General features: G+C 32.9%; 3 protein-coding genes and 1 pseudogene across 3 annotated transcripts; 1 reads left to right on the top strand and 3 right to left on the bottom strand.

Annotated features, from left to right (window-relative positions):
• Positions 1–3,879: 3,879 nt before the first annotated feature.
• Positions 3,880–4,945, bottom strand: LOC145789198 (putative CCR4-associated factor 1 homolog 11 pseudogene; annotated as a pseudogene).
• An 855-nt stretch (positions 4,946–5,800) lies between these two features.
• LOC114283171 (chaperone protein dnaJ 20, chloroplastic-like) lies at positions 5,801–6,316 on the bottom strand. Its single transcript, XM_028225997.1, has one exon. The coding sequence runs from the start codon at positions 6,314–6,316 to the stop codon at positions 5,801–5,803; it is 516 nt and encodes a 171-aa protein (XP_028081798.1).
• Positions 6,317–10,358: 4,042 nt separating this feature from the next.
• On the bottom strand, positions 10,359–14,352 carry LOC114283188 (non-specific lipid transfer protein GPI-anchored 31). The gene is made up of 3 exons (XM_028226018.2): positions 13,886–14,352; positions 12,685–12,711; positions 10,359–10,753 (listed from the first exon to the last, which is right to left on the bottom strand). The coding sequence occupies exons 1-3, from the start codon at positions 14,220–14,222 to the stop codon at positions 10,593–10,595; spliced, it is 525 nt and encodes a 174-aa protein (XP_028081819.1). The 5' UTR covers positions 14,223–14,352; the 3' UTR covers positions 10,359–10,592.
• A 10,875-nt stretch (positions 14,353–25,227) lies between these two features.
• On the top strand, positions 25,228–26,570 carry LOC114283189 (chlorophyll a-b binding protein CP24 10A, chloroplastic). The gene is made up of 2 exons (XM_028226019.2): positions 25,228–25,726; positions 25,900–26,570. Exons 1-2 carry the CDS (start codon positions 25,509–25,511, stop codon positions 26,447–26,449), a joined length of 768 nt encoding a protein of 255 aa, XP_028081820.1. The 5' UTR covers positions 25,228–25,508; the 3' UTR covers positions 26,450–26,570.
• Positions 26,571–26,686: the final 116 nt, after the last annotated feature.

Here is a 26,686-nt window from a genome sequence, read left to right as displayed (position 1 = left end):
AATTTCATTACAAAATTTAAAAAAAAATGACATTGCAAATAAAGACCGATAATTACATTAAAAAACAAATGACATTGCAAAATTTAAAAATATATTATCTCGTAATTATTCATCAGGAGGTAGAGGAAAATAGTAATTTGGGCTACTGACATTTGAGGACCATTTTGTGAAAATCTCATTTTTTCGCATTGTGTAATACTCTTTCATATGAAGGTCCAAATGAGAAATGTCTGCAGTCATTATCATATGTTCTTCCTTTTTCATCTCATGTTCTTGTCTTCTGATCTCAAAGCCATGTTTTTTCATCTCAAGTTCTTTCAGCTCCTGTGATGCTTGAATCCTTTTTTCTTCTCTTTCATCTTTTTTTATTTTCCTTCTCAGTAAGGTATTGGTTAAATGTCTCCAATTGTATGCTCATTTTTTAGGCTTTACCAAAATAATTCTTTTGCAGCTTTTCTACCTATAACCTTCTTACCCATTATAGAGACATTGCCCTAACCAACAGCTGGATTGTTACCAACACTTGGGCTGGTATCATCTTCAAGAGAAATACAGTTATCCATAAGAGAATCGGGAGCTGAATTAGGGAAAAATGGTGTATGTATCATTGACTTTACTGTGTTCGTAAGATCTACATCTTGCCACTTGATATTGTTTTGCAAGATTGGCCAATGATGTTCAAAAACAAAATGTCTGTTTTCATCTTGATGGTATAAAAGTTTTGCTTGAAGTATTTATATCAATAAAATATTAATTAATTAATTAGTTAATTTTTATATAAGACAAAATATAAAAAAAAAATAACATAATAAATGAAAATGAAATCTTACTATATAAACTTGTGACATCCCACTTGGATGTAGATTTTCGACTTGCGCTAAACACCCACAAAATTTATTGCAACACTTCATGATTACACCCCATCAAGATAAGATAGACACTTATGTTCTTGAGTGATCATTTTGTAGCGAGTAATAATTTTCAAAACTTCTTTCCCAAAAATGAGCATGCGATTGCTAACTTCCAACAACTGGGTCTTCAGTAATGTGACACCAAGCTCTACAAATTACCACATCTTCTTGAGTAGTGAATGATTTTTCTCTCTTTATTTTTTATGAACCTTCCATGCTAATTGTATGAAAAAATAAAAAGAAAACTATAATTGAAAGAAAAATAGTTGCTATGAACTCAAATTGGTGAAACAAGGTATGTGTATGTATACTATTATAAAAATATTACCCTTTTTTTACTTGTTTAATTTATAGCTATTGGTGTGTTGTTTGTTTGGAAAAATGGTCGTTTTTTTACTTCCAGATTGAAATAGAGCCGTTGGCTCATGTTACACATTCCAAGGCACTACCCCCACTATTAGATTATATAGATCCAACGACCCTATTTCCTTTTCCAAGACACTGCTCTCTCATTTCCTTTTCCTCATTCTGATTACACCCCATCACTCTATCTCTCTTCTTTTCTATATCTCTTCCTTTTACAAACCCTATCTCTCTTCTCTCTATCTTTGAATTAGAGAGCTAATTGGGGGTTGAGGTTGGGGGTTTCAAAGAGGTGTTTAGGGATGAGAGAGGAACTTCTTGGCCACAAATCGGAGGGAGGGTTGGTGGTCTTCAGCGGCGGTGTTTGAGAAGATGGACGATCGCCGATTCAGGTACCTTTTCTTCACTTTTCATGTTTGATAGTGATGAAGTCCATGGATTCAAGCACTTTTCCTATGGATTCATGGATTCTGGTACCTTTTCTATAATTCACTTTTCTTGTTCATGGATTCAGGATTCATGGATCACCTTGTCTATAAATCACCTTTTCTATGGATTCATGGATTCATATTCTTGGATGAGATAAAGTCCATGGATTCAGGTACCTTTTCTATAAATCATTTTTCTTGTTCGTAGGTGCCGTTGATTTTGTTGAGATTTATTGATTTGTTTGAGAGTGATTTATTGATTATTGTTGATTTTGTTAATTCTGTAAAAAAAACTTTCCTGATTTTGAGTAAATTAAAAAAAAAATTATTGAAATTTTTTTTTTGGTGAATTCTTATTTTAAAAAAAATGGTGAAACAATCCCTGAGAGGGAAGGAGGGAGGAAAACAGTCGGTTTTGGCTGAGTTGGCACAAATGGCAACTGCCAAAACTTGTGTGAAATTTGACACAAGTTTTGGCATTTCTCAAATTTGGTAGCTGCTATATTCAACCATTGGAGTATCATTTTTCAACACTACTGCTATATTATAGCAATGGCAGTTCCAATGGCAAACCATTGGAGATGCTCTTACAAAACCAAAACCCTAAAACAACTTCGGTTGTATTTTTTATTTTCTTTCTTTTTAATTTTTTTAAAAATAATAATAAAAACATTCATTATTTGTATTTAATTTTTATTTATGTGCTAAAATAACTTTTAAAAAAATTAAAAATATTTTTTGTTTTTTTTTCTAAAAGTTGGTTTGTAAAATATTCCCAAAATGTTTCCAGTAATGATTTGTCAATCAATTTATACATATATATATATATATATATATATATATATATATATTTAAATAAATAAAAACAAAAAATAGAAAGCAAATACACAACCAATGAATCAAATATGCCCTAGATATTGCTCACATTTTAAAAGGAAAATAAAATAAGTGTTGTGATTCCCATCACATCTATGTCAATTATATTGGATCACAATCAAACAAAAGCTTTAACTCTTAACTTCCATCTCCTTTGAGAAATTTGAAGTTTAAATTGATTAAATTATTAAATGGCTGTGAAATGCATCGGGATGATTTGGGATTTGTTTATTTTTTAAAAAAAAAATTGGCTTATTTTCATTTTTAATAAATTTTTTTTCTTAATTTACAAAAAAAATTTTGCTTGTTTTTGGTTTTCGTTTTTAATAGACTTTTAGATTCAGTTCAACAAAGCATATTAGATATTTTTTTTATAAAAAATCATAGAAGACAAAAATAATAAAAAAATAATGGAGTCACTTTGCTTGTTTTTGGTTTTCCAAAAACACTTTTTAGAAAATTTTACTTTCTTATTTTTCGTGTTTTTTTGTTTTTACTAAATTTTTTAAATATTTTAAGCAATTTTTTATTTTTTGGATACACCTAACATAAATACACATAAAAAGTATAATTTTTGTGAAAAAAATCTTTTAAAAATTCACTAAACACTAAAAATACAAAAAAAAAAAAAAAAAAAAGAAGAGAATTCAGTATTTTTTTTTATTTTTAGGTATTTATTAATTTTTAAAAATATTTTTTCACAAATTTTTTACTTTTTAGATACATCTAAAGGTGCATCAAAAAAAAGTAAAAAAAAAATACTTCAAATTTTAAAAATACTCATTAAAAACAAAAACAAATAAAAAATAAAAATTTAACTTTAAAAAAAATTTAATTCAAAAAACTCAAACAAAGACATAATAGAAACAACTGGTAGGCTGGAATCACTTTCGAAACAAGCCGACCCAGCCCATAGCTGGGGGCCGTCAGCCTCGCCTTAGAAGTGTTGGGCTGAAAATGAACCGGTTTCATTAAATTCTATTCAAACAATTTTTTTTTTAATTTTTTTATCATAATAACTTTAATTAATAGTTAAATTACAACGTATACAACCCTCACTTTTTCATTTTTTCCAGAATCACTTTGTTAGTATCTAAACAATTCAAAAACGCTTGTTAATGAATTTTAGACAAAACTTTCATTCTTATAGAATATTTCTAAAGTAATGAATTTAAACAATTATAAGTTGTATGCATGTCTTATAATTTTCTTTCCTATAACCTAAAATTATATATACATAATTCATATATCTCTATGATTGATACATCGAGCCAATCACAAAGCATACCTAAATTGTTTAATTGAATCATAACAAATCATTAATATTCATATAATATTCCTAACACAACCTACATTTAATTGATCAAATAAAATTTTAATAACTTGGTACAAGAACATAACAAATTTGCTTTGGTACCAAGTTAAAAGAAGTATACTCGAAATAGGTATACTTGAAATTAGTCTCCAATCCATACAACACAGAGCGAAATCGACAATCAGATCCACCGACTCCTTCTTCTTCTTCTTGGATTAGTCGATTAATGAAGGACGTGTCTACCATCTTCAGAAGCTTCAAGAATGTTTCCATGGTGAGCAAGCTATCTGATCCGGCTTGATGCCTTTTCCCAGCCGCACGATCAACACCGAGTGCCTTAGCCACTCTCTCCAATCCACCGTTCAATCCATTGCAATCCCTCATCAAGTGCTTTATATCATACACATTCCCACCAAAGTAAAAATGCACCATAGCCATGAAAGTTTCGAGGTTCTCAGGCAACTCTCTGTGCGTCAACATCTTTATCAAAAACCCGAAATCATATCCACTGTGAAAAGTCACCCATCTCTTCGACGGCCTTTTGTAAACCAGTCCCGACCACAAAAGCATCTTCGCAAACTCTCTCGAATCGATTCCCTCTTCTCTGTTTTTCTTGAAATCAATTCCTTGCCGCTTTAACAGCTTGATCGAATCTGCGTTACGATGATCATCAGACTCGATGTCGAAGTCTCGGAAATTGAATTGCCACGCGTAACAACTGTCTGTGTACAAGTCGGGAAGGTTGCCTTGATTGTCCGACAGAGTGAGACCCACTTGTATGAGGTTTAACGCGTCCACATTCGATTTCATGAGGAAATAGTTGTCGGAGGGAGACAAACAAGAGTAATGCTTGTCGGAGAAGATGATCGTCCCTGGAAATTCAGTGTCCATTGCCACGTTTGGATAATCATCAAGAACTCGACGAATCAAACCGAACTCAAAACTCAAGTTATCAGCCCAAACATCACGAACAATCACACAACGAGACATTATGAATTTCTGGATTTACAAATTTTTTTATGTATAGAGAGTAGTGTGTGGATGTGTGTATATATAGTAGAGTAGGAGTTTAATAGAAACCTTTTCCTAATAGAATTGGATTTGAAGAAAAATGGAGTTTGATTTAGGAAACTACGGATTTCAAAAAAAAAAAAAAAAATAGAGTTTGATTTAGGAAACTATGGATTTCAAAAAAAAAATAGAGCTTGATTTAGGAAACTACCTTATTATACTTGTTTGATTTTCTATACACGTTAATAACTTAATACTTAACACGTTTCAAGAAAACACGTTAATATTCACTTTTTTTAATACATAACACGTTTCAAGAAAACACGGTAATACTCGCTTCTTCTTTTCTTTCTTTTTTTTATTCTGTTTTATTTGTCTGTTGAAGTATGGTCTCTTAATTTGATAACTGAGTGTCTAAGTTAGTTTATACGCATCTCAATTAATTTTGAAAGATCAATTCCACGGCCTACTGCGAGGGTATATTTAAAGTCAAAGCAAATACTTCAGTGATTCATCTTGAAATTACGTCAGCATTAACTCAATTTATGAAGAAAAAAGAAAAAATAAGAGGGAAAAAAAAAAAAAAACAGAAACCATTTTGTCTTTTTCCGTTACCTTTTTTCTTTTGCCTCCACAAATACTCAAATCCAACATCCAACCATAGTCTTAAGAAAAAGAGAATAGAAAATGGTTACCTGAACCGAACCACATGAACCAAATTTTGGAATTCATACAATTACCAAAATGTTTTGGCCTTTTATTATTCAATCAAAACAACATTCCAAAATTAGTTATTATTTTTGTTTATGAACAATAAACAAGTAAATCAAAGAAACATAAACACATACACATCAAAGAATTGAAAAGCTAAATTTGAAGAAATTAAAAAATCCTCATTAGTCTCCATTTTCCCTATTCTGAGCTCTCATTCTACTACCCCATGATCCCTCCTGTTGTTGTGTTGCACGGTAACCAGACCTTCTTCTCAACTCAACAATTTGGCCTTTCCATCTCTTCCTTTCAAGTTGATCACCGCCAACATCGATCTTATAGGTTCCTGCAAAATCTCCCATACTAAGTTCATGATCGTGCTCTTCGCGCGACACAGCATCCAATAGGGTCTTGTAAGCCTCATGCAATTCAACAAATATCCTCGCGGACTCTTCCTTCTCTGAAGGATGGCAGACGTCAGGATGATATTTGAGAGCCATGGTTCGATAAGCTCTTTTTATCTCATCAATTCCGGCATTGTTAGAGCTTAGAGAGAGTACTTTGTAGAAATTAGTCGTCTCATTTTCACTAGCCTTGCACGAAATGGCGATGAACTTTGGAGGCCTGTTGGAGTGACTAGTTAGTGCACTATAAGGACCCGGCTTAGCAACATTTAGACTTGAACTTAGAGAAACCACCATGACTATATATCTCAACTTGAATTGCATATAGATGTCCTAACTATTGTGAGAAATTTGTACATATATATATTTGGCATACACTGGATTTTCGTTATTTTCATAAAAATTAAATATAATTAATACGATTATTATTTTTTATAAGCGTATCACAAACATAAAGTCTTATATGACAGACCGAAACTTACTAATTGGTCATACTGACGAAAAGAACAAAGATTAATTCAAAGCTAAAACGCGTTTTTGCTATGTAATTATCGATGATTGTGACATATTTTGATAAACCATGATGTCAACATTAAGTCTCTTTCTATGTTAGCATTTTTGGATGCATTCTCATGCCGGTATCTGATTAGTTAATGTAAATGGCCTTAACAATTGTTATTTTAATTTATTGCATGGTCCGAAAAACCTAGTAGAATTAAGTATTAAAAAAGTTACTTTCAATATGATCTTTGCTCTAAAATCGAGAAAGAAAAAAATTGTTTGTAACATTTGGATAGAGAATGAGACACGGCTTTTTCTTCAAAATTTTACGAATTTTGTTAAAAAAGTATTCTTAGAACATTTGTTAAGGATTAATTTTTTTTTTAACTATGTCCATTATCATAGAAAAAAGGATTATTTATAAATATATTTTGCTAGAGACTAAAATGTCATTTTCTTAAATTCTTTCTATTTTAACATTATATACTTTTCATAATGAAGTTTTTTTTTTTTTAATCACCAAAATAAATACCTTTATTTTAAATGACTTTTGTGGTTTTTTTTTTTAAGTTTTAATCATAATTAAATTATATAGTGTAAGAAAAATGAATCTAAAAAGTTTTTTAAAAAATAAAGGGCATATAATTTATATGGTGTAAGAAAAATGAATTTAAAAATTAAAAAAATAAAGGACATAATTTTTTATATTTGTCATAGAAATAAAGAGCATTTAAAATTATAAAAAAATCAGGGAAGTCATTTAAAAATATAGGTATTTATTTTTATGATAAAAAAATTTTAAAAAAAAAACTCCATTATGAAAAATATATAATGTTAAAATAGGGGGAGTTTAAGAAAAGTGCATTTTAGTTTCTAGGAAAATATATTTATAGTTAGTTCTCTTTTCTATGATAGTGGAGATAATTAAAAGGATTTAATACATCTTTACCAAGTGCTCTTAGGTACTTGTTAACAAAACCCAAGTTTTACGTATAAGCTTGTTATTATACTTAACAAAATTATAGAATTATAGAATTTTTAAACAAAATTATAGAATTACGCGTAGCTTAGCTTTATTTTATAGAATTTTTAAAAATTATAAACAAAATTCGTTTGGTTTCTATTTTTATTTTCAAAAAGTTATAATGAAAAAAGTTAATATTGTTTAATTATTATTTTTTCATTTCTTTTTTTTGTCAACTATCACCCATTGTTCATTATTACTATTGGCTACCATTATCGATTATCTTGACTTCCAACCACTTTTTACTAACAGTAATCACTTTCGATCACCACCTCTTGTTAAAACCACCTTCAACTACCATATTACGTGGTCAACCGACCATCAACAAACAATTTCAACCACCACTTCTCATCGCCATCAAGTTCTGGGGACTATCTCTAACTACCTTTTGTAGCCAACCTTTTACCTTTATTTTCAAAATAAATTTTTAAAATACTTGTGTATCGTGCTTAATATTTTTTATAATTCAAAAAATAATAAGCTATAAATGTTATCAAACAACACCTTAGTGTTCTTAATTTTTTTTATTTGCTAGTAACCATATAAAGCTTGATATATAATTACTAAAATATATATTAAAATTTACTTAAATAGATTTAGATATGAAAAAATATTACAACTACTGAAGAAAAAAAAAATTTGGTCTTTTTGTTCTATAGTTTAACAAAGTTAAATTTATGACAAGAAAAAAGCACCAAGAAAATTTAAAATTATAATATCAAAGTTAAATCAACTGTAATAAATTATCACTTAAACATCACTCTTTTTTTTTCTTTTTTTTTTTTTGATTCAATGGAAAAACATAGCAGCTTTGAACATTTGTAAAACAACTCTCATAATACCGCTAATATTTCCCAATATAACAAAAACAAAAATTATGATAAATTTAAGTGGCAGATTGATTTGATGTGCCCTAGCTGGACTGCTAAGAGAATAGTGAGTGAAGTTCCTCTCTGAAAAAATAAAAAATTAAAATAAAAACTTATATGGGCTGGTGTTGAGTAGCTCAATCACACTTTGGGCTTTTATCCTACATCCATTTTGACAAGTTTTATTTTCAAAATTTTAAAAGCCTCTTTAGACAATGGCCTCTTTTAGTAAGAGGTCAAAAGTAGTTTTTTTTTTTAATTATATTATTTTTTTATACATTTAAAAAAAAAATTTCAAAATGTTAACTTTTAATCTATTTTCCAAAACAATTCAATATATCTTGTTTTCATGAATTCCCAACTCCAAATGGTAATAATTGTGAGTAAACCATGTTCATTCTTAAAAGACTTTACTTTATAACCTAATTTTTAAATATAAAAATTTCAATATATAGACAGAAACCAATCATTTTAATTGTACAAAAATTAATTATAAAATCAAACAAAATCATTTTATTTATGTGTGGAACTTCCAAAAAGATAAGATTCACCTTCCAAGAATATTATGTCGGGTACTATTAATTTTGTGTTCTTAATAATTTTTTTTTTGAGCAAATTACATATATACCCCTCGAGGTTTGGCTAAATTACAAATACCCCCTGAGGTTTGAGAAATTACAAATTTCTCCCTGAATGCTATATTTACATAAGAAATTAGGGGGTAATTTGTTATGAAATATAAACCTCAGGGGGTAAATTGTTATGAAAATACAAACCTCAGAGGGCGGGATGTAATTTCCGAAACCTCAGGGGGTATCTGTAATTTTACCAAATCTCGAGGGGTGTATATGTAATTTGCCCTTTTTTTTTTAAATATACTAACACGTATTGTAAAATTATTCTATTCGCATATAAATCGACTGTGATAAGAAGATGAGATTTGATAGGGAGAGAATCGACAGCCGTGGATTGGATTTCCTTAAACGGAACTTTCAAAGAGTGAAGCTAAAAAGGTAGATCTCATGGGGATAGGACTCAATCTCGAACCATTGCCATTAAAATGAGAATCAATGCCTTAAAATAGGGTTGTGTTTTGGGGTCAAATTTTAAAAGAGAATCAATTGATGCTTCAAATTAACGAGGTACCAAACGCTGTCATCCATAAAACCACAACCATACACTTGTTTCTCATTTTTGTTCATGTGTTTTTCTCAACAAATACTAGGATTGATAATTTTTTCCCATTTCCACCTCGATCCTTGAAGATTTTTCTCATTATGAGAAGAATAATACTTGGGACCCCCTTTTGGGATCACCCCCTCACCCCCCTTTGTCACGTGGCGGGGAGTGATTGGAGGAGCAGGAAAAAAAAGAAAAAAAAAAAGAAAATATAACCAATGAGAGAGAGAGGGGGTCAAAGGAGGTGGGAGGAAAGGGGGATGAATCATTGTTGTTATGAGAAATAAGTGAGGCGGGGATACGTTGTACCCCCAGCCCCTTTTGGTCTAACCTCTGCACGAATTTTATTTATAAAATATATTTATATATAATTTAATTTTTTTTTCTCAATATGATAAAATTAAAACATTAAAATATTACACTTAATATTTTCCGTTGCTAAGCTATCGCTTGACTCTGATAAATTATGATATAATTCAAAATTAAAAAATATTATACAAATTAAAGTTGCATTTGAATTTATGAATTGGAGTAAAAGAATATAACATCAACCATTTTAGGAATATAATTTTCATTTTAGATTTGAAAAATAAATTTGAGAGTTATAGGTTGATGAATTTAAAATAACATGATAAATTTAATCGTTGAAAATATTTCTATAAATTAATACAAGAATCTTAGAACATACATCTATTTCCTACATCAAACAAACAGTCCTTCAATTCTGGGAAATTTAACTTCAAATTTCTTCATTCAAACAAAAAAATAGTAAGCAACGGAATATTATAACTAATATTATAGCACTACAGGAATCCAAATGTCAGACCTGGCTTAAAAGAAGCAAGAGAAGAGACTTTTACAGAATGATTAATATCTACTCTCTTCCACATCCCAAAATAAATAAATAAATAAAACTCTAAATACTATTTAGAATGCTCAATCAAATCTCAAGTCTACAAACATCACAAAAACAGCCTCTCTCCTACCCCATTCTCTCATCTCAAACCAAAGTAAATGAAGCAGCCACCAGTACCATAACAACTGATCCGATAGATGCAGTGAGCGCAACCGAATCTGAGCTTGCAGGAGCTGCTGCCGGATTAGTCCCAACCGAAGAAGTAGCCACGCCTCCTCCGGTTGTGCTTGGGGAGACGGCACCCTCTGGCAAAATAAAATAGAAATAACCACATGGGTTTTTTTTCATAAATAAAAAAAGAATATTATATAGATGATTCGATCCATATGCATTAATAATCAGTTCGATACAGAAGACAAGATAAAAACCAGATTGTAATCTCTCTATTAGAAACAAACTTCACTTCCTACTAATTCTTAAAATTTCACCAAAAAATTTTTAATTTGTGAATAGTTTTGTTAGCTTTAATCTTGACATACTTCGATATATGATCTCCTCATTTGGAAAAAGCTTTAGTTTCTTGTTCCTTTTTTGTTAAAAAATAAAAAATAAAAGGCATTGAATCTAGAAATTTCAAATTTTTTGAACATGAAAAAAAACTTTATGGGTATGTTTGGTTTGAGTTTGGGAGATGAGTTTTAGAGATAAAAAGTACGAAAAGTTATTTGGTTTGGTTTTTTTCAAAAGATGTTTTGGAAAATTATTTTGAGAGAATGTTTTAGAAAAAGTGATTGATTTGATGTGTATAAGAGAGAGATTTGTTTGGAAAACTTATAAACCAAACAAGTTTTGGGAAATTTTTTTGGAAAAATTTGTTTGATTTGATTACTTTTGAAAACTTATTTGTAGAGAATTTTTTCCAAAATTTTTTGGGAAACACAAACCAAACAAGACCTATATTTTTGACATCAGACTTTATTCTCTCCTCCCCACCCTCAACCACCATCCACTACGGACACTACCACCTTCAAAAGTCGGTCAACAATCAGACAAATCTCCACCCATAATCTTTAACCCTCATAATTGTCTGGTTGGCCATCTCATGGCCTCCGATGACACTTGGCCATCAACTCCAATCAGTCAATATCACCAACACCAACTCAATAAATATGTTTTATTATTTCACCAAAATAAATTTTTTTTTCCTCCTATTTTTTATAAGCAAACAAAAAAAATGGAAAAAACAAAAAAACAAAAAAGTTATCACAAACATTAAGTGTGAACAATATCACTTCCTAGTATACAAAATGTACACCTCATTAAGGCCACGTTTGGCAACTCAAAAATAATTCATCTTTTAATTTTTTTATCTTTTTTTTATCACATCACTTCTCTATTTTTCTGCACATTTTTTCAAAAAAAGACAAAAAATACACTTATTTAGCTCATTCCAAACAAGTTGAAGACTTATCACTTTCTCTTTTTCAAAAAAAGTCATCCACTTCCGTTAAACAATTTTTTTTTTTTATTAATTAAAACTCCCAAAAATACGGAACAGTTTTTCTCATTCAAAAAATTGCTAAATGATTTCCATCATTTATCCAACTGTCAAAAAAATAAAAATATATAATTACAAAGGCATTGCATTTACACCCACTACTATTCAAGTATGTTTCTATATATGCAATATCCAGTTGCTACCACCTAACTTAAATCATATTTTTTAAATAGTAATTCCACTAATCAACAAAATCAAACACAACTATCATATACATTAAAATGGATTGTGAAATCCACTTGACTTTAATGAATCCACATTGACATCATCAAAATTTGAAAAATATTATACAGATGAGTAATGTTAGAGGTCTCAAAAATTATATCAAAATTTTTATCAAATGTCTCACATAGATGTGGGACCCACACTATGTGGGTTCTATGTGTGTCTCATACCTATGTGAGACATTTGGTAAAAATTTTAATAAAATTTTTGAAATCTCTAATATTTTTGTATACAGATTATCTTATTATCTTATCATGTATTTTATTAATGCAATCTCAGTAATAATGACATATCACTAATTGGTATACTAATGTATATATTAATTCGTGCAGGTTAGCACCACTGAAATATTTAATTGAAAAACACGAAGTGTAATATAACTCTAAAAATTATGCATATAAAAAATAAATTAAGGTAGAATAATAATCAGTAAATGATCAGATCAATTCATACCAGGAGCAGCACCAGGAGCAAGACTCACTGCAAAAACAAACAAAAAAATAAATAATGAGAAAATTTTCAAAAGAAAAATGAATAATGGGCTCCAGGATTCCCAAGAGAAAAAACAGAGCAAAAGGTTATGAAATACAAACACCACGTGTAGGGAATAACATTTGTGTTTAAATTACACTAAGATTCTATCTATATAGTAAATGATAAATTAAAAAAGCGTACTTATTTAATTCATCTCAAATAATTATCTAATTTTCACATAATAATACACAAATTTGAGACAAAAAGTGAGACTTACGTATAAGCCAACATAAGTGGATTTGAGTATGTTTGAGATGAAAGTGGTGAAAGTGAAGGAAAAAAATTAAATTTTAAATTGAAAGTGATGGAAATTTTTTTTAAAAATAATTTTCTTGAACAATACATAATAGTTTTGTAATTAAAATTTATTTTAATTTCTTACTTTAAAAAAATACAAGATATTTTAACTGTTCATGCAACGGTTACCTGAGATTAAAATTTCAAATTTCACTTTTATATTTTTTTACAAAATTTTACCCAATCAAAATACTTACGAAAATATATTTTCCTTCCTATTTTTTTCTATTTCACTCCACTTTCTTTCATTTTTCGAAAATATTATTTCACAATTTTCACTCCACATGACAATGTGCTCATTTAGGGTTGGTTTGGCATGTTTAAAAAAAGTCAAAATGTCAAAAAGTCACTATTCTATTTAAGTCACATCATTTTATTTAAGTCACATCACTTCTTTAACGCATCACTTCAAACCCAATCCAAACTCAATCCATATTTTATAAAAAGTCAAAAAACACACTTATTTAGATCATCTCAAACAACTCCTTAGCCCGGACATCATGCTGCGTCTTTAAAAAAAAATTTATTTTTAGTATTATGTAAATCTCAGTCTCTGTTTATTAGTTGGACACATCACCAACTTAAAATTTTCGAAACACAGAATAATTCCTAAATAAGATATTTATACACTTTACATATTAAACAAATCAAAATATACAAGTTGATATACAAAGATTAAGATGAAATTAGCTGAAAGATTCTTGGGTAATTAACCCTAAAAAAATTCAAGATTTTTTTTGTTTTTGTTTTTGGGTCAGGAAAAGCATGAAGAGAGGGAAGAAAAATCTGAGAAGACATTGGTGAAAAAGGAGATGGGACTCACGACCACAGTTAGAGAGAGAAGGAGCAGAGACATGGCAAGCAGAGGGAAGAGCCAATGCCTTTGTGATATTCAAAGTGACTCCCAATTGGCCACTGTTCTTGAACCCCTCGCATAGACACTCTGGGTCCGTTTTCAGCACCGTCTTCAACCCCGTACAGCACGTCCCCTCCGGCGTCTTCACTGTGCTTCCTCCGATTACGTACGTCAGACAGTCGGCTAGGTTTAGAATCAGAGTCGAGCAGTCTGCCGAAGGCGATGGTGCCGGAGCAGACTCCACATTTTTGGAGGCCCAGATAACGAGAAAGAAGAAGAGGACAGTCGGAATCGGAGTTTCCATTTTTTTGGAGGAAAATTTGCAGAGAAAATTGAGGAATAGCGAGGAGTTATGTCAACTTTGTGGAAGTGAATGTCAAGGTGTGTTTAGTGGGGGGTTATGCTGTGTTGTGTTGTGTGGTATATAGAGTGAGGAGAGAGACGGGGGTACGAATTAATTAATATATTAATTAGTATATTAATAAATGATGTGATATAATTTTATTAATATTAAATTTCGGTAGTATTACTTGCACTAATTAGTGTACACATTAGTATATCAACTAGTTTTATGATTTTATTATTGACCACATTTATTAGTATACAAGTTACTAATATTCAAAATCATACAAATAATGTCATATCATCTGTTAGTAAACTAATGTATACATTAATTGGTATATATAACATTATTCATTAAATTTTTATAATTTATATAATGAGTTATAATTTTAAAATCGATGGTGCTACATGCACCAATTAGTGTATTACCTAGTGTATCAACACTAGCTATGACATTATTATTGATTCTACTCATTATGCAAATTATAAATATTAAAAACTTCTTAAATTACGTTACATCATCAATTGATATATTAATTAGTACACTAGTTGATACATATAACATTATTCTTTTAAAATTGTAATATTATAAGAATAATGCTATATGTATCAATTAATATACACACTAATATACTAACAGATGATGTGACAACATTTGTATGGTTTTGAGTATTTGCAATATAATAAATGTGGTTAATAATAATATTATAGCACTAGTTGGTACACTAGTATATACATTAATTAGTACATATAATATCACTGATATTTTAATATACTAATTGATGCGTATAGCATCATTGAAAATTATTAGTTAGTCCATCACATATATCTCTCATCAATTATAATTTATTATATCTTTTTATATTTTTTAATTATTGAATATAAATTTGTGAGATACTATCCTTCACAATATCATTAGATTACCACGTCGCAATATCTTAAACGAATCGATAACTTCCCGTGGGTGAAGAGAAAAGGATGCTTTATTAGGATGTGAAAAGGGAGAATCGGAGGTTGCGGGGAGAAGAATGGGTTGCGCCATGCGCACATGGTGCACAATAATGATCGGTTTTTGAGTGGAGTAGAGATGTAAGTGTACACGTGGTGGGTAATCTGAGAGTTCTTGTTCGGTCCTTTCTCACATAAGGGACGACATGAAGTTATTTGCTGCTGTTTTTGAAATATTTTCATTTTAATTTTTTTAATAAAAATTTAAACACACAAAAAAAAAAAAGGAACAATAATGTGATTTTAAAAATAAAATACTCATTTTTTGGAAAATTTTTAATTAATAATATCAATATTTGATTAATATAATTTTTTAAATATTTTTCTCCATGAATTATATGTGATAAATAATTTAAATTATTTATGTAAATTCCAAATGAATCCACATGACATAAACTAAACTATGCTAGAGACAACCCCAAAAAAAATCTCAACCCAAGTATATTTTGAACTTGGGCTTGGGCAAGCCAATTCAGACTAGGGGTCGGTTTTGGGTTTAGGCTTGGATAAATAGATCATAAACAAAAGTTGTATCTTTAGTAATATATTACTATTTCATTTCATTTCATATAATTTGTATATTTATACAATAAATTGTACATGTAAAATTCACTATATAATATCTACCATTAGAGATGAAAGAATTCTTATTCATTTTTTAGATTTTTAATTACATATCTTGTTAATTGGGTCAGTTGAAAATAATAATAATAATTATTATTATTATTATTATTAATTAGGTTAGATTCAAAAAAATAAAAATAAAAATAAAAATAAAAATAAATAAAATAACACTCAGGACAATCAAATTTAAATTAAAATTCAAACTAGGACAACTTTAAATCCTGAATAATCCCTCACTCCATCCGAATTCCACCCCAATTCCCAGTGGACCAGCTGCAAAACAGATGTGCCAAAGCCAATTCATGATGTATCATGTTTCAAGGAAGGGACCCGTCCTATGAGGTGTTTTTCTAGTGCAAATACAACTTTCAAAGACAGAAATGAGAGTGTCGATTAATAAGTAGTCTCAAAATATTATATAATATTATTTGTGTTATTTTTTTTTTATATAAATAAGAAATTGTGGAATGCATTAGGTGGGTTAATTTTTATCTTCAAATACATAACAAAGGTAAGTTGATATTGTTTTACTAATAAAAAAATCTTATATTACATAATAAATTAAGATCACTGCACTAATAATATCAATTTTGAAGTCCTGTTTGACTAGCAAGATTAATAATGAGAAAATTAATAATTTATAGAATAATTATTATCCAGCTAAATTAGTAGGTATATAAATCCCTTCTTGTTCGTGTTTATTTTGCATTATTCGGTGTAGGATTAAAAATCCTCTAATTTTGTGGTTTATTTTGAAAAGTAAGTTAAAAGCTGATTTTTTTGACTTTTTAAAAAAATGTATAAAAAAAAATAAAGAGATAACATGATCCAAAATAAGTTAAAAATGAAAAAGTGACTTTTAGCCAAGTTTCCAAAATAGAACATCCATCAAAATCTAACCTGAATGATATAAATTATAACCAAACAAACATTCAAATATGAGTCCTATAAAATTAAAAATCACAATTTTATATTATAATTTGCTCAATCTTAAGAGACTCATACTCTTAATAATTATCCGAGGTAGTCATGTCGCAAAAGCATGAACTGAAGCATCTGTGAGAAAGGAGGGATTTTATTTTATTTTATTTTATTTATTTATTTATTTATTTTTCATTTGCTAAAAGGGTGAACATGAACTCAGGAATCTTGGAGGAGTGATCATGGTTAACACACATTAAAAGCCTAATTGCAAGCCTTGACTGCATATTAACTTTAGACCAAGATTTATGCCAATCAAAGCATGTATCTCTAGATATTTGCAAATGGAACACTGGCTTCAACATTTCACACCCTAATAATGATTAGCCCCACCTTTTGTTTTGGAACCAAATTAGTATTTAGCCCCACTTCACCCACCCCATTTGATGTCATGGGCTCATGTCCAACTTTTTGCACGGTTTGTGCTTCAATTTGAAAACTTAGGGTGGTCACCCACTCCAAATTTCTCAACTATATATGGTTGTGTTCTCGGAGATGAAATTATAAAATTAGATTACATATTTTGATCAATTTTATTTCTCATGTTTAGATATTAAAGTGGAATTTCAATGAAAAGTGATACATAAATAAAAAATTTAAACAAAATTAAAAATTTAAGTTTATAAGATTCATTATCAGCAAAATCTTACTATTGAATAAAAAAAAGGCAGTGGCTTGGACTGGACCGTACTGTTGGGTCCGTGGGGGCCCACCACGAGTCCCGTTTTGATAATCTGAACCGTTCAATGTGTAGAATTCGTCGAGTATTATATGTCTGTAAAAAATCACATTTATCGGATATCGATAGCTATGTGAACAAAATAGTTTTTTATCAACCGTTAATTGTTTCACCGTCTATTTTTTTTATATAAAACTGATTTGATCACATAGCTATTGATATCCGATCAACGTGATTTTTTACTGGCATGTAGTACTCGACGATTTCTACACATTGAACGGTTCGAATTATCAAAACGGGCCCCAAAAATAGACCCCGTGAGCCGAACTGGACGGGTCCAGTCTTAATCTCAACTTGAGACAAGCTGGACCCTAAAAAAAATTATATATCAATTAGAAAAATGTAACACCCATTATTTCTGTGATTGAGGTTTGCTGGCTCTAATAATAAGTAAAACCTGAATGTAACAGTTATATCATATCAACAATAATAAAATTACTTGTCAATATTAACGTAGTATTACCATTGCAATAATTTTTTCCTTTTAGACAGAGATAGGGGTGTATGTTTTTTTTTCTTTCTGGTTGGATGAGCTGTCACTCCTCCTCTTGGGCGTGGTATGCCATGGGCCCCTCATGAACATAATCAATCTATAGGGAATCATTTTTATTTTTCGGTGGAATTTAAACCCTTTAAAATATACTGCCATATATATGATTATTATGCACTTTTTATGCAAAAAGGTGTATGTGTGATCTCTTCACAAAGTACTCTTCTTTTTAAACCTTCCTCATGCATCCAACTTTTTTCACTTTTGAGGTGGTTTTGGGTAGGATGATAAAATAGTGAAAAGTTAAAAAGTTATATTAAAAAAATTCAAAATTCCTTCCATTCTCTCTATTTTTATATATTTTTTTACAAAATGCAATTTCAAGTATTTTAATTTTTTTGGTCTCGTATTTTAATTAAAAATTTTAAAAATTATTTAAAAAAAATCACTTTTCAAACCACTCCATGTTAGCTTGCAAGAGTCTTTTAGCATAGTTCAACATTTCAGTGTTGTCATGCTATGAGTTTCTTTTTTTAGATGGGAGTCATGCTATGAGTTAGGATGGTAAATGAAGTGGATTTAAATTATTTGGCTGAATTTGATGAGACTATCTGATCTTTAATTTTTTAATTTTTAATTTATAAATAAAAAAAATTGCACAAAACAAGGCTTAATGTGAATTTTTCACCAGCATTGCCATTCATATTTTTATTATAAACTCTCATTTTTTTTTTTAGTCTCTCATAAAGAAAATATAAGCAAATAAAAATTACATAATATTTTAGTATATACTTATATGTTGTTGGATTTTTATATAATCAAATATTCATAATATTTATAGATTCTCTCTTTAGCAAAAAAAAAAAAAAAATAGTGGATAAATTATGGGGGGAGTTACAAGCAATAGGACTTAATTCTCATAAAGACCTGACATAAAATAATTTAGCCCATCTTCTATTTTTACCCTTTACATTTAGTTGAGTGATTTTATCCTAAATTCAGACACATCTATCTCTCTCTCTCTCTCTTTCCTATTTCTGTCACTGAAACACCATTTCCTCCTCCTCCATCACCATTTGTTGCTCGGCTCAACCATCATCTTCATCTATCATTGTCAACAGCACTCACCTCAACCAACGTCGTCGTTCTCCTCATCTCTCGCCTAACACCACCATCATTCTCCCTCGTTTCCATTACTATTGCTCCTTCTCCCTCATTCATCTGCTAGCTTCAACACCGCAATCCTCCATCATCAATCTACCATCTTCGGCATCGTCATTGCCACCATCTTCCTCCATCACCGATCTACCATCTTCAACATCGTCGTTGCCACCATCTTCCTCCATCACCAGTTTGGGATGCGAAGTATCTAATCAATGCATTGAAGGGTGTTGTTGATCTTCTACAGATGTGTAACTAATCTGATAAATTTGTTACTTAATTCAATAATAAATTTATCACTCAGTAATTTATGAATGGTAAACTTATCAGATTATAGATTTGTAGGTGTAAGTGTGGGTATTTTATCAATGGAATGACAGAGTACATACAAAATAAATAAATTTATCAATACTTCATAATAGAATGTGGTGATACCCCTCTCTCTCTCTCTCAAATCAAATTTGCTATTTGTAAATTTTTTAACAAATTCAACAGTGATAAATTTATCACTGCAACTCTGGTTGAGATTTGTTGCATGATAAATTTATCACTGAATCTAACTTTTGATTCTTTGTCTTGATTTGTGACAGCATAAAATAATGAGAATTCTTCTCTAGTAATGGTTTCTCTTCTCTCTTCTTCATTCTTTTAATTTTTTTTTTTTTTCTATTTTTCTCTTATCGCTAACGGATCTAAGTAAGTGGTTGCGGTAGTGATGTGTTGGAGATGAAAAATGGCCAAAAAAAAATATTGTTGAAGGTCGAAGATAGTTGCCGGAGGTCAATAATGGTCGCGAAAGGTCAGAGGTGGTCGCTGACTGTCGAAAGTGATAGTTGGTGGCCAAATCGTGGTTCGCAATTTGGAGTTCAAAAACAAAAAGGGAAACTACAAAAAAATAAAACAAAACAAGGGCAAAAATGAGAAAAAAATTATAATAAAACTTAATAATGCATAAAAATATAAGGCGATACCTAATAAATAATAACTCAAAAAAGTAAGACCGGCTGGTATATTACCCATAAATTATTTATTCATTTTAGCCCAACCTATCCAAAACTGCCCATGACTAAGGTTACGTAGACCATGTTGAATAACTTTTTCAGGCCCGTTTCTTATAATGAGCGGGCTTGGAAATAATGTTTTGAATTTTAACTCCAACCACAAATTATATATATATATATATATATATGAGGGAATTGCTTAATTGTTTGAAATTTATTTTTTTATTTTATATTTTATTTTGAATAATTTATTAATGGTGGCCTATATGTTAAGTGAAGATTTTTTTCATAATTATGCAAACATTCTTGATCAATTATGCAACATGTTTTTTCGTAATTACTCAAACATTATTGGTCAATTATGAAACAGATTTTTTCATAATTATGTAAATATTTTTAGTCAATTATGAAATATAAATCTTTTATTTTTTAACAAATTACAAATACACTCATAAGGTTTGTTTAAAATATGAATCGGCCATATAATACTAGAAATTACAGATATCGTTTATTATAAATTTTTATTTAACACAATACTCAGGGGAAAAAAAACTATTCTACTATACAATAATAAATTATCAAAATTGTTTATTGAAAAATATTTCTCATATCATTAAAATCTGTTAATTGACTTAATGATTTATTTATTAACAAAATTGTTGACTAAAAAATATTTTTCATATCATTAAAAATTGTTAATTTACTTAATGATTTATTTATTAATAAAATTGGTCATTTGTTATATGAATATAAGTTATGTATTAATAAAATTAGTCATTTGTGTATATATATATTTTCTCTTGCTTCTTTATTAGTTAAGTGAATTATCTTAATAGTTTTTTTTTTAGATATGAGAATTATCTTAATATTTGTTTTATATTTATTTATTCAGAAAAGTTACACACCATAATTTTTTTTATAAATTCGGAGGAAATGTTAAAGAATCATAAATTCACCCAAAATGATGGTAATAAAATTAGAGTCTATATCATTGGGTGTATAATAAATCAAAAAATAATACATATCATACCACATAATTTTATTATATATTGAATGTTTTATTCTAATCAATTTCATAGAACAATATTTTAATTTTTAAAAATTATCAAAATATAAAACTCAAATATACTGTAATAATAGCCCGTGCCTTTCTGAACTAGTATATATATATATATATTACATTATTAAATTTTGTTATTAGATATTAATCTATTAACATTATTTTGTATTTAAGTTGTAGTACTAACACATAATTTTATTAATTAATTGCTTACAAAGTCAAGGCTTGGGATTATGTGTCTTTAATAAATGTATAAAATCAATTTCATTCAAACTGACGTGGGTAAGCCTATAAAGGCCATAGCCTACTATGAACAATCCAAGCCTATCACTTGGAGCCCAATACATAACCCAGCTAGTAAAGTTCAGAACAGTTGGAATCCAACGTAGCATAAAGAGCCAATGACATTCAGACATACAGCAGGTAAAGAACAAGCCACATCAGCAGACAAAAATCTGCAAAGTTATTGCCACTGCACATCACCATTAATGCAGCCCATCACAGCATTTATTACGACAACATCTCTCCGTTGGAGCAGCACCCCCTTACCCTGAACAAGGTAAGCTACAGCATAGACTTTCGGCCAAGATGGCAGGTCGGAAGGGACAGCGAAATGATGACCAAAGGATATAAGCAAACGTTGAAGACAAGAAGAAGGCTAAGTTTTTCTATCTCCAATTCATCTCTCTACATTTCACTTCTCTCTCTCTCTAACTTGCTCGTCGGAGGGTTCGCTAGGGGACTCCCCATTCCCCATTGAACTCCTGTGCAGGTTTTCTGGTAGGCTTGAACACTCAGTTACCAGTTGAAGAAGCGTGGATTAGTCCTACCCATTCCACCTGGGACCCGTTGTATAGTAACTGTATCATCAGTTGACGCCGTCTGTGGGAACACTTTGCTCCTCACGCCAGTTGTGTTCACTGTCGCCAGAGACCCTGTTCCAATACCCCTTTTCCGCTACGCATAGAAGTGCATGGTCACGACTAGATCCATGGCTTCTCACCAAAATGCTGCCGACCACCAAGCCGATCCCCCCAATCTAAACAACTCACCATAATATTTTATCGAGCTTACCAACAGCATTAACCGCATGGCCGAGCAAAACCAAGCCCTGATCAATGCCCTACTCCAAAGAAACCTTCCTATGCCCCCTCAACCACCTCCCGATATTTCCCCCAACTACGAACAAGCCCGAGCCATACTATTCCGCAGCCCAATCCGCCCAACAGAGAAGGTTTGCAACCCCCTCCTCCAGGTATAAACCTACCACCCCGGGGCCCACAACCATCGATCTCGCCACCAATCCTTGAAGGAGAGGCTAGCAGCGTCCAGCCCCCATTGCCCTCCGGAGGTGACCACATCCCTCTCTGGGACGCGGAACTCCGAGCCATAAAGCTCCAATTCCAAGGGGTCATGCAGAACATCCAGCATAAACCCTCTACCACAGCAAACTCACCATTTGTCGCCTCCATCCGCGACAAACCTCTACCCCCCAAGTTCAAGATGCCCACCATCGACTCTTTTGAGGGTACGACGGACCCAGTCGACCATCTGGAGACCTACAGAACCCTCACGATCCTCCATGCATTCCCTGACGAGATCATGTGTCAAGCTTTCCCCGTGACACTGAAAGGGTCAGCTCGGCTGTGGTTTAGCCAGTTACCAGCAGACTCCGTCTCCACTTTCCAGCATCTCAATGACTCCTTCCTCAGCTATTTTATTGGAGCCCAGCGCCAGGGACGCCCGGCAACCCAACTCTTCAACATTCGACAGACCGAGGGGGAGTCGCTACGCAGTTTTGTTACCCATTTCAACACCGAGGCCCTGCAAGTAGCGGAAAATGATGACAAGGTCATCCTCACTACTTTCATGGTCAGTCTGCAGTCGTCCGATTTCCTGTTCTCCCTCTCTAAAAACCCCCCGACCTCCATAGCGACACTACTCTCCAAAGTCCAAAAATACATGAATGCTGAGGATTCCCTAGCCGCCGGGCAAGATCCAATAAGCAAAAACCCGGCCCCCAGAGAAAAGAGAAAAGACTCAGAACCCAGAAACACCCAATATAATAGTCAAACACCACATTATACCGACCGGCCCCCCCAAGCTGACCGATCGGCACCGGCCCAACCACCCGGTCGGTTCGAGCGCTACACACCCCTTAACTCCCCCATGGAACAAGTCCTCAATCAGATCCAGCGGGACTACCCCCTTAAATGGCCCCAACCGTCACGAACCCCTTCCAATCGGAAAGACCAGTCCAAATATTGCCGCTTCCACCAGGACCATGACCATAACACCGATGAGTGCGTTAACCTCAAAAATCAGGTCGAGACCCTCATACGCCAAGGCGTCTTAGCCGGTTCACGGACACCCGCCCTCAGCAGAGACAAAGAATTGAGCCCCTCAGAAACAACCGCCGGCGCACCCCCCCTGGCAGCCAGCCCAACCTAACCAAGGCCATGATCACCCTCCACAGCAACCTCGGCCGCCAGGCAACCCCCCTCCACCTGTTGGCGAGATCAAAGTCATTTCAGGCGGCCTTGCTTGCGGGGGACCATCCCGCTCGGCTCAGAGGGCAGAACTCAGGAAGATCAGGCAAGGCTCAAACAAAGCAGTTGCCACGGTCGATCGACCCTCCAAACAGCCCAAGCAGTGGACCGAGCCTATCACCTTCACGGACGCCGACTATACAGGCATCCGCTACCCTCATGATGACCCTCTCGTCATTTCTGCCCTCCTCTCCAACTACAAGGTCAGACGAGTTCTCATCGACAACGACAGTTCTTCAGACATCATCTTTCTCAACTGCTTTCGCTAGCTCAAAATTGGGGAGGAAAGTTTGTCTCCTCTCCAAACCCCTTTGGTTGGTTTCACTGGCGACCGGGTCACCTCCATCGACTCCATTGATCTTCCCATCACAATCGACGAGTACCCATGGCAAACTACAAAGTTGCTCACCTTCCTTGTTGTCGACTGCCCATCCGCCTACAACATCATCCTTGGCCGCACTGCTTTAAATGTCTTCCAAGCTATCACATCAACTTATCACCTTGCCGTTAAGTTTCCCACCGATCTGGGGGTCGGAACTGTAAAGGGAGAGCAGACCGTGGCCAGGGAATGCTATGTTGCCTCACTAAAAGAAGTCAAGTTGAAGGAAGCTATGATCATTGAAGGACTTGACGTCCGAGATGAGGACGAGTTGATCAGAGGAGAACCCGTGGAGGAACTCATGGAGGTTCCCATCGACCCCACCAACCCAGCGAAAACTGCCGAAATCGGCAGCCAACTATCCCCCTAAGCAAAAGCCGACCTTACTGCCCTCCTGACTGAGCACAATGATATCTTTGCCTGGACCCATTCAGACATGTCGGGTATTGACCCCTCCTTCATAACCTATCGCCTCAACATTGAACCTCATTTCCGACCTTACCGCCAGAAGCAGCGCATCTTTCATCCTGAGCGCAATACTCTTATTGCCGCAGAGGTTGACAAGCTCCTTGAGGCACAATTCATCAAAAACGTGGACTACCCTAGATGGTTGTCAAACGTGGTCCTGATCTGCAAGAGCAATAGTAAGTGGCGACTCTGTGTCGACTACTCAGATCTCAACCAGGCTTACCCACATCACAAACCATTCATATTATAAGATCTATTAAATAGATCATGTATTCAAAAATCACTTAATCATATATCAATAATTACCTAATCTAATAGTATTTTTTTTTAATAAAAAATAAATAAATTTAATAGTAAGTATTATTTTGACAATAGATTGTTGATTTTTTAAGATAAATATGATCTGATTATATTATTATCACGTTTGATCATCTTATATTTTATATAAATATTCAGTTGAGTGAATTCAAATGACCAAGTCTACTACCGAGCCCAACAGCCAATTTTGATACTCAATGGGAGAGAATTCATCTGAGTCCACGTGGTTGGAGACAATATAAAGATGTAGCGCAGGATCCCATTGGTCCAAAATCTATCCACTGAGAGATCTTACACTTCATCTGCAGATTTCACTTATCCTACTTGGCTCCTCACACAGCACCCTTTTTGATCTCTCTCATCTCATCACTTGCCACATATAATGGAATAACAAGCTCATTGTGCATCTTAGGACAAGCTCAGGCAACCACCATATATATATTTAGAGAGAGAGAGAGAGAGAGAGAGAAATGGCTGCAACATCAGCTCCAGTGGGCTCTCCCTTCTTGTCCGGTGGGAAAAGAAGCCAGACGTTGTTGTTGTCTGCAACCATTGGAGCTAGATCACTTGGTGGCGGTGTGGTGGCTCCTAAGAAGTTTGTTCTGCTGGCTGCTGCTCTTAAGAAGTCTTGGATCCCTGCTGTCAAAGGTGGTGGCAGCTTCATCAACCCCGAATGGCTCGATGACTCGTAAGTCCCCTATCTTTTTGTGTGTATTTTCGTTCTCTGCTTTCGTCTTTCCAAGAACACATGAAAACTTATGCTCCATCGAAAACACTTTCCTTACAGACTGTAAAAAATGTTTCCTTAAAAGCACAACCCAATCTCTCTATACATGTGTTAAATTGAGTTACTTGATCCAGGCTACCAGGGGACTATGGTTTTGACCCTCTGGGCCTGGGAAAGGACCCTGCATTCCTCAAGTGGTACAGAGAGGCCGAGCTCATCCATGGCCGGTGGGCAATGGCTGCGGTGGTCGGCATCTTTGTTGGGCAAGCCTGGAGCGGAATCCCTTGGTTTGAAGCCGGTGCTGACCCCAGCGCCATTGCTCCCTTCTCCTTCGGCACCCTCCTCGGCACCCAACTCCTCCTCATGGGATGGGTAGAGAGCAAGAGATGGGTTGATTTCTTCAACCCAGAGTCGCAGTCTGTTGAGTGGGCCACCCCATGGTCGAGAACGGCGGAGAATTTTGCCAATGCCACCGGTGACCAGGGATACCCAGGCGGCAAATTCTTTGACCCATTGTGCCTGGCCGGGACAATCGTCAACGGAGTATACGTTCCGGACACAGAGAAGCTGGAGAGGCTGAAGCTGGCTGAGATTAAGCATGCCAGGATTGCTATGTCGGCTATGTTGATTTTTTATTTTGAGGCTGGACAAGGGAAGACACCTCTAGGAGCTCTTGGTTTGTAAAACTGGTCGAAGGTATTAGAGAGAAATTCACAATCCTCAAATTATCTTTTCAAGATGTGAGTAATATGTGTACAATATGTAATACATTGTGTAGTAATATATCTAGTATTGCTTCAAATCATCATATGATCCATTAGTCTAACTTCAAGACAAAATGACTATATGTGAACATTTTAAAGTAAGTTGTAACACCAACAATAATGAAAGAGACTACTGGGCATTTGGCAAACTTCAATA

The sequence above is a fragment of the Camellia sinensis genome, chromosome 12, assembly GCF_055761805.1.
Source record: "Camellia sinensis isolate YWXY chromosome 12, ASM5576180v1, whole genome shotgun sequence".
In the NCBI taxonomy this organism is placed as follows: Eukaryota; Viridiplantae; Streptophyta; class Magnoliopsida; order Ericales; family Theaceae; genus Camellia; species Camellia sinensis.
The sequence above is the reverse complement of the archived record's forward strand: the minus strand, read 5'-3'. Positions and strand labels throughout refer to the sequence as shown.